General features: G+C 53.1%; 1 protein-coding gene across 7 annotated transcripts in view; it reads left to right on the forward strand.

The window, feature by feature from the left end:
- FGFR1 (fibroblast growth factor receptor 1) overlaps positions 1-12,379 on the forward strand; it is a 42,662-nt gene that overhangs the window by 29,181 nt on the left and 1,102 nt on the right. For 4 of the 7 annotated variants that reach the window (XM_077769485.1, XM_077769486.1, XM_077769482.1 and 1 more), the window contains 12 exons: positions 2,054-2,177; positions 3,167-3,357; positions 5,321-5,465; positions 7,671-7,873; positions 8,759-8,904; positions 9,095-9,216; positions 9,689-9,799; positions 10,288-10,478; positions 11,127-11,249; positions 11,473-11,543; positions 11,904-12,041; positions 12,217-12,322. In XM_077769485.1, coding sequence (XP_077625611.1) covers positions 2,054-2,177; positions 3,167-3,357; positions 5,321-5,465; positions 7,671-7,873; positions 8,759-8,904; positions 9,095-9,216; positions 9,689-9,799; positions 10,288-10,478; positions 11,127-11,249; positions 11,473-11,543; positions 11,904-12,041; positions 12,217-12,322 — 1,671 coding nt within the window. The remainder of the gene's footprint in view (positions 1-2,053; positions 2,178-3,166; positions 3,358-5,320; positions 5,466-7,670; positions 7,874-8,758; positions 8,905-9,094; positions 9,217-9,688; positions 9,800-10,287; positions 10,479-11,126; positions 11,250-11,472; positions 11,544-11,903; positions 12,042-12,216; positions 12,323-12,379) is intronic. The other 3 variants (XM_077769480.1, XM_077769481.1, XM_077769484.1) reach the window with 1 other exon arrangement.

Raw genomic sequence — 12,379 nt, forward strand, 5'->3', positions numbered from 1 at the left:
TAGTGAATATCTTTGTACGTAAATCTTTGTCAGTGTTTTAAAATGTTCTTCCCTAAGACATATTGCTAGAAGTGAAGTTTACTAGACCAAAGTATAAGCATTTTTTAAGCCCTTGATGCATATGTCCCTTTACCTTTTTTTACCCCTGGTAATTAGGTAACTTTAATCTTTTTTATTACATGAACATTTCTTTTTTTAAAAAAAGTTTTATTTATTTATTTTGAGAGAGAGAGTGCAAGTGCACAAATGGGGGAGGGGCAGAGAGAGAATCCCAAGCAGGGTCTCCACCATAAGCGCAGGGCCAGTTGTAGGGCTTGAACTCACGAACCCGTGAGATCATGACTGGAGCCAAAATCAAGAGTTGGACACTCAGCCAGCTGAGCCACCCACCCAGGTGGCCCTGTACAGACATCTCTTGAGCACATGTCTTTCCAGAAGGTGTACTGGACAAGTAGAGTTCCAAGTACAATAAGAAGATGTAAATTTTTTTTTTAAATATTTTTATTTCTAGGAGAGAGAGAGAGAGAGACAGCGTGAGCAGGGGAGGGTCAGAGAGAGAGGGAGTCACAGACTGAAACAGGCTCCAGGCTCTGAGCTGGCAGCACAGAGCCCGACGCGGGGCTCGAACCCACAAACTGCGAGATCATGACCTAAGCGAAAGTCGGACGCTTAACCAACTAAGCCACCCAGGCGCCCCAGAAGATGTAAATTTTTAATTATTGTGATATTTGCTTTAATGGAGTATGATGTAATGAGTTGGGCGTGATTTTATTTTTTTAATTTAATTTTATTGTTGTAGCAGTTAACTTTCCTAAAAGGGACAATTGATTCATCTTCCCATAGCAGAGTATGAGAATGACAAGCTCACCATACCTGAGCCAACAACTTTGATAGATGATGAAAGTATCCCATTGTTCTCCTGTGCATTGTTCTGCTTATTAACAAACTTAGAATTTTCATATGTTAACGAGTGATCTCCGTTTGCTGCTGTGTGAATCGTCTGTCTTTTGCCCATCAACATTTCTAGGAAGAACTTCACCCTGATACCTTTTAGACTCCCTGATCATCCTTATATCCCATTTCACCTAGCTTCTCTTTCCCCATTAATCTTGTATAAGAGAAGCAGAGATCTCAGCACCTGGCTGGCTCAGTCGGTGGAGCATGTGACTCTTGATCTCAGTGTTGTAAGTTTGAGCCCCACATTGGGTGTAGAGATTACTTTAAAAAGTAAAATTTAGGGGCACCTGGGTGACTCACTCAGGTAAGCATCTGACTCTTGTTTCAGCTCAGATCATGATTTCACAGTTCAGGAGTTTGAGCCCCACGTACAGAGCCTGTTTAGGATTCTCTTTCCTTCTCTCTCTGCCCCTCTCCTGTTCATGCTCTCTTTCTCTCAAAGTAACAAATAAACCTAAAAAAAAGTGAGATTTTTTTAAAAAGAAAAGATCAGGAAAAATAGGAGAAACATTATAAATTAATTTACCAAATGCTTGCCATCTGCAAGGCACTGCCATGCAACAAGGCAGCATTCCTGCCCAGGAAGAATTTCCAGTCTGGTAAGAAGGCCGATGTCCTTGCACACTGCTGCACAAAGCAGGCTGTGATCGGTGCTTCAGCTGGGACACCGAGGGAGTGAGAACCATCCTGACCCAGGGTTGGGCTGGAGGAGATGGGTTTTGAAAGGAGAGGTCAAGAGCAGACAGGGCAGAACCTTGGTGGGGAGCCCTTCCAGCCCAGGACGTGAACAGAGGCGCGGAGTGGGAAGCTCGCGGTGCCCTGGGGAGAGTGCAGGAGTGCAGACCATGGACGGCTCTGGCTGTTGCAGGCAGACTCCCAGAGTTCCTCGTACCCATCTGCCTGTCTGCCTGATAACGTTCTTTTCCTGAACATGGACCAGGGTAGCTGTCTCTGCCCTGTCCTGGCTCATAGGCCACGTGGGCCGTGTGCTCTGGGCTGTGATTGGAGGGTGAGTGGCAAGGGCGCCGGTGCCTCCCGTGGCTTCTGCCTCCATTTTCCTCCAGACTCGCAATGGAGCTATTGGCATGTTTTCCAGGTCCGCTATGCTACCTGGAGCATCATAATGGACTCAGTGGTCCCTTCTGATAAGGGCAACTACACCTGCATTGTGGAGAACGAGTATGGCAGCATTAACCACACCTACCAGCTCGACGTCGTGGGTAAGACGGCAGGGGCCACAAGGTTAAGGAGCTTAGAGGAAAGAGTGCAGGACGTTGAGAAAACTGCCTCGGGGTCCAGGTTTACTTACAGAAAGAGTCAGGCTGGCATTGGCGTTTACTAGCTCTGTCACCTCAGTCAGCTTTTTCATGCCTTGTTTGTGCGTTTTTCTTACCTGTAAATGGTTGAGAAGATTGGACAGTTGTATGACTCACTGTAAAGTGAAGGTGCTGTGGCTGGTCTGCAAGGGCTACCCGGAGAGGGTGTTACGTAGCACAGACACTGGCAGCTACCAGTGCCAGCAGCCTGCTGGGTGCTTTACGGGCCCTGCAAGGTCAGCCACTGTTATTCCCGCTCTGCAGAAGAGCAGACTGAGTGAGGCCCGAGTCAGACACCTCCTTAACATAAGACTGCAGACCCATGCCGAGTACAGGGCATCCAGGGCATAGCAGGAAACACTAGGAAGAGCCCCACGCCTCTGAGTGCTGTTACTGCAGCCCCTTCCTTTCGGAGGCTCTGAATCTCATTCTCTAGAGATCTTAAGGTGAAGAGTTTCTCAGCTAGCATTCTATCTTGGCTTTGCAAATATGGTATGAAAAGAAACTTCTGGTCCGGGGGGATAGGACCTGAGGTTTGGCATTGCTAGTGAGCTCTTAAGTGCTGCCAGTGATGCTATTCTTGGGCCACACTTTGAATAGCAAGTCTAAGTGACTCTCTGTAATTTTAGTTAGGGAGGTCTGGGAGTGTGACTAAGTTATGGGGGTCTCCATTAAGGCAAGAGGGACTTCTGGTGCCTGGGAAAATGGATGCATTGCCTTGGGAAGGAGGTTCCTCATAGCTTAGGACCTGAGGAGAGAGTGTCCCTTCTCTTCTCGCAACTCAGGGTCAAGGGGCTAGGGCTTGGCAGAGACCGGAAATGTTCTGTCAGCATCTCAGCCAGGAGCAGGCCATGGCAGAGCCTGACAAGCCTCTCCTCTCTCTTCGTCCACAGAGCGGTCTCCTCACCGGCCCATCCTGCAGGCAGGGTTGCCTGCCAACAAGACAGTGGCCCTGGGCAGCAATGTGGAATTCATGTGTAAGGTGTACAGTGACCCACAGCCCCATATCCAGTGGCTAAAGCACATCGAGGTGAATGGGAGTAAGATTGGTCCAGACAACCTGCCTTATGTCCAGATCTTAAAGGTAATCTTTGCCCGAGTCTCCGTTGGGCTGGGTCTGGGAAGGAGACCTGTATCTCCCAGGGCCCAAGTTGCTGTGGTCAGGCTCAGCGCCGGCGATTGGGACTCATCCCTTACCCTTTTAAAATGGGACCTAGCCACATTCCCCAGAACTAGTGACAGGTCAGAGTAGAGGTGCAATGGGAACAGAGGGCAGGGTGTGGGGTGGGCATCGCCGGTTTCTAAAGAGCTTCGAGTGCGACTTTGCTCAGGCTTTTGGGTCAGCTACTCAAGGAAGGCATTTGGACTCCTGATTTTCCATTGCCTGGGACCAAAGTCTTTCCAGCAAATGTTTCCCAGATTCTGCCCTATTTCCCAAGTCCTGCCTGTCCTTTCTGGCAAGTGAGCGAATGAATGATAAGGTCAGGACTCTTGGGTAGAGTTGGAAAAGCAAATGCCACAGGTAAATTCTAAACAGCATCAGGAATAATGGCATTTTCTTCCTTTTTTCCTCTCACTCCCAGACTTACATTGTCCCTGAATGCTCCACTCATCCAGGGAAGGTAATTGCCTAATTCCCCAGTGGATCTTGCAACAAGAAGTAAACCAGAAGCTGGGGACGTGGTTTACCTCCTGGTCCCAGAGTTAGACCTCATCCTTCCCTGGCTTGGCCACCCCAGAGTTTTACTGGCTACCCTTTCCCTTCACTATTGGTGCTGAAGCCTGCTGTGAAGGAGATGAGGCCGTGGCCTTGGCCCTTGGCCATAGTCTCCATTCATAGTCCCTGGCCTAGACCTGGAGGAGTGGGTTTAACACAGAACGTTTGATTGGGGTCAGCGATTTTTTTTTTTTCTTCTTTTTTTTAGTTTATATTTCAGTCAGATGCTTTGGGCCTTTGAAGTCAATTTGTTTTGTTGTACTAAAAAGAGAAATGGTACATCTCACTAAAGTCTCCCTCACCTTAGCTCCCTGGGCCTGCCTTAACGTTACAGGGGAGCAAAATATGGCCACGTCTCAGTGTTTGCCCCACTGACTGGCTTGTCGTTGGTTTGTTCTAGCATTCGGGGATTAATAGCTCGGATGCGGAGGTGCTGACCCTGTTCAATGTGACAGAGGCCCAGAGCGGGGAGTATGTGTGTAAGGTTTCCAATTATATTGGTGAAGCTAACCAGTCTGCGTGGCTCACTGTCACCAGACCTGTGGCAAAAGGTAATGGGGAGATGGATGGGGCCCTGTGCTGGGAGTTTGATTCAGGCCCCAAGCTGCTGGGGCAGATGGGGAAGCCAGCACCAACTCCCCTGTTATCCTGCTGTATTTCTAGAGCCCAGAGCCATGGAAAAATACCCCGCCTGGGAGGCTGCTTTGGTTTGGTACTGTGTTGGTGTCTGCTCCCTCTGTGCCTTCTGTGTCCTCCTGGGCTGTGTGCGTCCTTGTGGGGACAGTCTGGCTGCGTAGTGAATGATGCTACAGACTGAGGTTTGAATGGTGGAGAAGAGAAGGGGCCAGATGTCCCCTTGCAAGCTGGCAGGCCACGTGCATGCATGTGTGTGTGTGTGTGTGTGTGTGTGTGTGTGCGCACGCACGCACATGCACGTGCGACTGCAGCACCCTTTCATCCCTCCTGTGTGTGCCCTCTGACTTTCTTTACCTGAAACCAAACAGCCCCCGGCCGCCGGGCCCCATTTCTCCATGCTGCCCACTGCCCGCCCGCATGCTTGGATGGGCCAGGGGCTGCCAGCATCTGGTGAAGGGTCGTAACCAGCCAGCGTCATCTCAGGTCTGCGGAGTCCCTCCCTCAGGGTTTCACTGTCTTCCTCTAACAGGTCTCGCTGCCTGGTGGTTTTTGTTTGTTCCTTGTTGCAAAGGAGACGCTGGGGAGCATTTCTTCCTCCGGTTTTCCCCCCTTCTCTTCCTCCCTCCCTTTCTCTGTGTCTCTTAGAGGTCTCATGTCCTGTGCTTGTCCATTTTGCTTCCGTTGTCTCTTCTAGACTGCCGGCGTTAATACCACCGACAAAGAGATGGAAGTGCTTCACTTAAGGAATGTCTCCTTTGAGGACGCGGGGGAGTATACGTGCTTGGCGGGTAACTCTATCGGACTCTCCCATCACTCTGCATGGTTGACCGTTTTGGAAGGTATACACTGTACTTCTCCTCTCGATGTCCTGCCCTCGCCACGGGCACGGGGGGAGCATGCATCGTGGGGCTGGGGGGAGACACAGAGCCAGGAGAGGGAGAGGAATGGCCGCCATGGGCCAGCAGGTGGCCCTGGCAGTTTGTCCAGCCTTGAGCATCGGATCCTCTCAGCTCACATAGGATCTGTCCTCATTTTGCAGGAACCCGGAGGCCTCCCACCTCTGTGCCTGCATCTGGCTCTCCCCTTGGCCAATGCAATGCATGCGTGGGATCGGGAGTTAACCTGCAGCCGAGCTCTCCTGCAGGGCAGGCTCCTTCCCTCCTTCGGTCCAGCAGCCTTCCCCAGCTTGTCTGATCCTTTTTCGCTGGCTCCAGAAGTCTCAGAGAGGCCCATGCACGCCTCCTCTAACCAAATGTAGGCATTCGGGGGGCTGGTTGCTTGCAAGGAACAGTGCTAGCCCACCCTGCCATCCTCTGATCTCGGAGGAGAGGTTCCACTTCAGGAGACCACAGGGGGACTCAGTGGTGCCCGTTTGCTCTTTGGCTCCCGACGTTCCTCCTCTCAAGAGCGGGGCAATCTGTGTGCTGAACTGTGAAGGAGGGAGCCTGCAGCCTGCTCAGGTGGTGGGCTGGTCACCGCTGCCTCTTGAGTGTCCTGCACATGGGTCTGGGCGCTGGGCCGTTCCTGTTGCTGCTGACGCTGCCTTCTGCTGCCTCCCTCTGTCTTCCTCTGCCCTGCTTGCCCAGCAGGGTCTGAGAATACCCCTGCTTCAGGGAAGAAGCGTTCTGTTTTTACCCTGTCGCTGTCTGTGTCCCGTGTGTGGTCCCCATCAGTTGTCTTCGTCTGTCCTTACTGGGGAAAGAGAAAAACAGAAACACTTCCTCTTATTATCAGCTCTGCTGTCTCCTTGTCAGGCTCCGGAGTTCCTTTGGGCTCCGTTGGGGGTCACACTTAGTGCCTCTCTGGGGAGGTCCCTCGCATGCCTGCCTCTGTGGCTGGCTGGGGTCTTTGGAAAGGGGAGGGTTGGGAGGAAAGCCGTGCGAGGAAGAGGGGTGTTCACACTGGTGGCAAAGGAGTGGACCATGAAGCCCCCCGGCCTCTTGTGTGCGAGGGAAGGGTGGGCTCAACTGTACAGGCTTCTGTGGGAAACAGGCTGCATTCTAAATGAAAGGTGGGAGACAAGAATAAAACAGTATGTTCTTCTTCCATGCCCTTGTTCAGTGTCAGGAGTTAGGGCCTGAGAGTATAATTTTTTTTTAATGTTTTATTTATTTCTGAGAGAGAAATAATCACACAGTGTGAGCAGGGGAGGGTCAGAGAGAGAGGGAGATACAGAATCTGAAGCAGGCTCTAGGCTCTGAGCTAGCTGTCAGCACAGAGCCCGACGTGGGGCTTGAACCCACGAACTGTTGAGATCATGACCTGAGCTGAAGTCGGACGCTTAACCGACTGAGCCACCCAGGCGCCCCTTGAGAGTAGAATTCTTAAGAAGTGCAGCAAAGTTTACATTCTCCTCTCAAGCAGCCCAGCCAGCCATGGTTGGAAATGAAGCCAGGTCTGCCTGTGGTTCAGCTAGGCATGTAGGCAAGAATATTTGCAGGTCTGACCTGACACAGGGGAAATGGGCAAAAGATGAGGACCGACTGGGGTCCTCCCTTCCCTACCCCCTTGTTCTCATTATGTGGGTGTCACCATATGTGAGGCGCTATGGCATGTGGAAATGAACAAGACGCCAGGCCCCAGCCCTCAGGGTGCCATGGGCTCTCAGGGACAAAAGACAAATGGTCCCACGTGTCCCATGTGATAGGTGTAAGCACACAATGCTGAGGCCCTGTGGGGAAGGGCCATGTTTTCCATGAGGCAACTGAGAAAGCCCTTGCTGGGGACCTGGTACCTGTCGAGCCCAGTGGTCCAGCCGAACAAGGTGGGCTTCTGAATGAGTGAATGAGGATGGACCTCAAGTAGCAAGATAGTTCCAATTCATCCCTCTTGAGGGATCCGAGTCAGGGTCAGGAAGACTCAAAGATGGTAGGATATCTGATCGACTCTGTGCCAGACCGCAGTCCCAGCTAGGACCTGACTTGGTTCATTCTCTGCCCTGAAAAAGTCTCAGAGGAAGGGAGATGGGGGTTGTTTTTCTTATGAAGCTGGAAGCCTAGTGCACTGCTAACATGCCTGCTAACACGCTGTTCACACTGACTCAGCCTTGGAAGAGAGGCCGGCAGTGATGACCTCGCCCCTGTATCTGGAGATCATCATCTATTGCACGGGGGCTTTCCTCATCTCCTGCATGGTGGGGTCTGTCATCATCTACAAAATGAAGAGTGGCACCAAGAAGAGCGACTTTCACAGCCAGATGGCCGTGCACAAGCTAGCCAAGAGCATTCCTCTGCGCAGACAGGTAACAGAAAGTAGATAGGGGATTTGCACGCTCTGCATCACCTTCCCTCCCTGTGCCCCCAGGGGCTTTACTCTAGGATTCTAATGCCCTGCGCTCCTCTGTCCCCAACCTACCACCTCCAGCTTTTCTTTCTAACTTCTGGGCCAGAGGCAGTGGAATGTCCTAAGTGTTCCAGAGTTGGGTTCCAAGCTGTGCTAGCCCATGAATTCCATGTGCCCACCATACCCGAACTGCGAGCCCCTTGCTCCCCTAGCACATGGCTTGGGAGAAGGCCCTAGCCAGGCTGTAGGTGCTACTGATATTGCACTTGTAAACTGTTCCCTGAGGGCCAGTTACAGGTGCAAAGATACAGAGTAGAGAAGAGGGCCTGAGTCAGGTGCCAGGATGCCTCGCTCTCTCCTCTCCAGGACACCACCCTCCTCTCGTCCAAGGAAATGGAACAGAGGGTGAAGGCATGTGGAAGGGAGAGAACATTCATTCAGAGAGGTGCTAATTCTGGAAGGTGCTTTGGGCGTTAGGAATCCATAATTTGAGGCAGGATTTTCACAAAGAATGGGACAGGAATGGAATTGTGGTTGCAATGGTAACTTCTAAAATATCAATCTGGAAGAGGTAGGCCTGGTTTGTTTGTGTTGAAGGTGAGTGGATGGAAGCCTGGGAAGGCCGGCCGGTGGCAAAAGTAAGGTAGTTTTAGAACTTAGGCCTTGAGACCTTTGTGGTCTTCCCATCCCTCTGTGTTAGAGAAGGAGTGTCAGATACCAGATACATACATGCTCTGCCATTGGTGGAGAGCCCTGGTGAGGAGTCGCAGGAATCTGATGCTACTCAGTCCCCCAACCCCCTGCGCCCACCCCATCCTCGCTAGAAGGGTGACCCCACGCTTCCCTGTAGGTGTCGGCTGATTCTAGTGCGTCCATGAACTCTGGGGTTCTGCTGGTTCGGCCCTCACGTCTCTCCTCTAGTGGAACCCCCATGCTGGCTGGGGTCTCTGAATATGAGCTTCCCGAAGACCCTCGCTGGGAGCTGCCTCGAGACAGGTAATACTCTAACTTGAGTTTCTGAGGAAGTCCGCAGCTTGGAGTGAAGGTATACCAGACGCCCCCAGAAATAATAGTTGACACTTTCTGTTCTCAGTTGGGTGGACTATGGACAGGTGGAAGTAGGATGCCCTCTCAAGGCCTGACCTTTACCAGCCCCCACTCACACCACCCTTTCTTTTCCCAAAAGGCTGGTTTTAGGCAAACCCCTGGGAGAGGGCTGCTTTGGGCAGGTGGTGTTGGCGGAGGCCATTGGGCTGGACAAGGACAAACCCAACCGTGTGACCAAAGTGGCTGTGAAGATGCTGAAGTGTAAGTGATGGTTCTGTCCTTGCAAAAACAGTCCCTTCCTTTTCCGAGCAAACTGTGGGCCTCAGGCCAAGTAGAACATACTCTCCGGTGCTCTTTGACTGTCCACACGGGCTACACTGCCTGCCGGGCACCTCCTGGGAGTGGAGGGGCATTCCGTACCCCGAGATTGCCATGATCGCACTTTGTTACTCGGCATCAGTCTGGGTGGTGGCCAGGTGTTTATTCTAGATCCCATTGCTGGCTGGTTTTTCTTATCATATCCTCCATCCCACTCATGAGCACATACTGCCAACAACCGCTCTCAGGAGAGGGAAGGGAAAATAGATTTGGGTGTGAAACGGGGAGGAGAGAAGCCAGTTCGGAGGATAGGGACTCCTCGGGCATACGCCTCATCCCCTCTCCCTTAGCTTTCCCCCTCTTGTCCTCCCTTCTACGTAAATGAGTCTCATGCCCTTCTGGTTTGTGTGTAAAGCGGATGCGACAGAGAAAGACCTGTCCGACCTGATCTCAGAAATGGAGATGATGAAGATGATCGGGAAGCACAAGAACATCATCAACCTGCTGGGGGCCTGCACGCAGGACGGTAGGCACTAAGCCAGGCCAGCTCTCCCACCCCAGCTGGGGCAGGGTCTCAGCCGGCAACCTGGGCCTCCCACTCAGATAACAGTGTCTGCCGGCGAGAAGATCACGAGCTGGGGGTATCGGGGGCCAGCTTAGCAGTAGTTGGGGTTACCTCTTGGGGTCTGGGCTGGTGCAGTGCCCATAGGTAGGTGTTCATCTGAGAGTAGTATGTGGATAGAACCAGGTGAATCCTCGTGGTCTAAATTAGAGCTCTTGCCGTCCTCCCCCAACCCAGCTTTGCAGGAACTTCCTAGAGCATGCTGGGAAAAATCACTTCCCCTAGCTTTCTTTGGGTAGTGGAATGAATTTCCCAGGCTCCCTAGAGATGCAGTTAGGATTGGAGGACAGACACGTGGTGTGCAGTTGGGGGTGGGGTTTCCTCAGGGTGGAGCTGACCCGGGGCGCCCACCTGCCCTCCCTGATGGCCTGTCTGTCCCCCGCGCTCCACAGGTCCTTTGTACGTCATTGTGGAGTATGCGTCCAAAGGCAACCTACGGGAATACCTGCAGGCCCGGCGGCCCCCCGGGCTGGAGTACTGTTACAACCCCAGCCACAACCCAGAGGAGCAGCTCTCCTCCAAGGACCTGGTCTCCTGCGCCTATCAGGTGGCCCGAGGCATGGAGTATCTCGCCTCCAAGAAGGTGTGGCACCTGAAGGTTCCCCTGGGGCGAAGTCAGGGTGGGAACAGAGCCCTCCTTACTCTGCGTCCATGACTTTTAATCCTCCCTGTGCTGTCTGTGGCTCTCAGGGACATCAGTCAGGAGAGCCTGGTGGCCTTTAGGTTAGACTGGATAAGGTTCTGATCTGTGCACCACCACGTTCTGTGTAGCCTCGGGCAGCTGCTCGTGTATCTCCAGATACAGAGTAAGAATGGGGAGTCCCGTGTTGTGGGTAAAACGAAGTTGTGTGTGACAGTGTTAAGTACAGTTCTGGTGCTGGGTAAACGGATGCTTTGAGAACACGCACCTACACAGACTGGGCAGAAGCGTCCAGGTTCCCGCCTTCTGGGTATGAAGGAGACCCAGGTGGAGGGTTTGCTAATAAAGTGATTGAGAGGCCTGGGGCTGGAGATGTTTGACTGGCTGACTTGGAAGTGGAAGAGAGGGACTTCCTGGCAGTGAACTAGAATGGTCAGGGGTAGGCGTGCGGCCGGAGAAGGCCTCTCAGGTATGGGGGCCACCCGCCCACTGCAGCGTCAGGGCTGGGCCAGAGGCTGACTGACAGCTGGGCACTGGTGCAGGTTGACGGCTGTCAGCCCCTCACCCGCATGCCACCTCGTGTCTACACAGTGCATACACAGAGACCTGGCCGCCAGGAACGTCCTGGTGACAGAGGACAACGTGATGAAGATCGCAGACTTTGGCCTCGCTCGGGACATCCACCACATCGACTACTATAAAAAGACAACCAATGTAAGTGCTGAGGATGGAACTGGGCACAGGTCCTCCGCCCAGGCCTCTGCTCTCTTGGGCTTCCTCCCACTTAGATGTCCTGGCTGTGACCCAGTAGGGTGGCCCTGCTTGAGAAGCAGTGTCCTGGGACGAGTGAGCCCGTGCCCCATCCTGTGCGTGCCCCTGCTGGCCCCCACGCCGCCCTGCCCTGGGCTGTCCCCAATCTCCCTGCTGCCACTTTCAGGGCCTCCTGCCTGTGAAGTGGATGGCACCCGAGGCCTTGTTTGACCGCATCTACACCCACCAGAGTGATGTGTGAGTTTGAAAGAGGCGATGGCCAGGGATATTTGGTATAGAGAGCTTCTGGTACAGTAGAACCCTGTGTGCCCCTCTGGATGGAGCCAGTGGGCAGGGGGAGTGGGGGGAAAAGAGGGGGGCGGGTGTCTCCTTCCATCTCAGAACAGAACGAAACATTGCATGTGTGCATCTACTCTGTTCACTCAGTAGAGGTTGAAAGGCCAGTCTGTTCCCCAGCACTGCCCTTGGCATCCCCCTCAAGAGTTTGTGCTCCGGAAGGGTGGGTTCGGGATGACGTGCTGGTGGAGAGATGGAGAGGGTTCTAGGCTGGCTGAGTTCTGTTCCCGTAAGACCCAGCGGCTCTGTGCTCATCCGCAGCTGGTCTTTTGGGGTGCTCCTGTGGGAAATCTTCACTCTGGGAGGCTCCCCGTATCCTGGCGTGCCTGTGGAAGAGCTTTTCAAGCTGCTGAAGGAGGGTCATCGAATGGACAAGCCCAGTAACTGCACCAATGAGCTGTAAGCATGGGAAGACACTTGGTCCTGAGCCAGGACCTGGGGGAGGAAGGGGAGAAGAAGGGGGCTCAGGTAGATCAAGTAGCCCTTCCTGTGATTCCTCCCATGGCCTCTCTCCACGAGCTCTTTAATCTATCTGCATGGACCTCCCTCCCCTGACTCGACAATCCCGTCCCAGATACATGATGATGCGGGATTGCTGGCATGCAGTACCCTCTCAGAGACCCACCTTCAAGCAGCTGGTGGAAGACCTGGACCGCATTGTGGCCTTGACCTCCAACCAGGTGAGGCTGTCCTGTCCTACTAGGTGCGTCTCTGTGAGTGAACAGCACTACCACAGG

Source organism: Crocuta crocuta, unplaced genomic scaffold (genome assembly GCF_008692635.1).
Source record: "Crocuta crocuta isolate KB4526 unplaced genomic scaffold, BGI_CrCroc_1.0 scaffold698, whole genome shotgun sequence".
Classification (NCBI taxonomy): domain Eukaryota; kingdom Metazoa; phylum Chordata; class Mammalia; order Carnivora; family Hyaenidae; genus Crocuta; species Crocuta crocuta.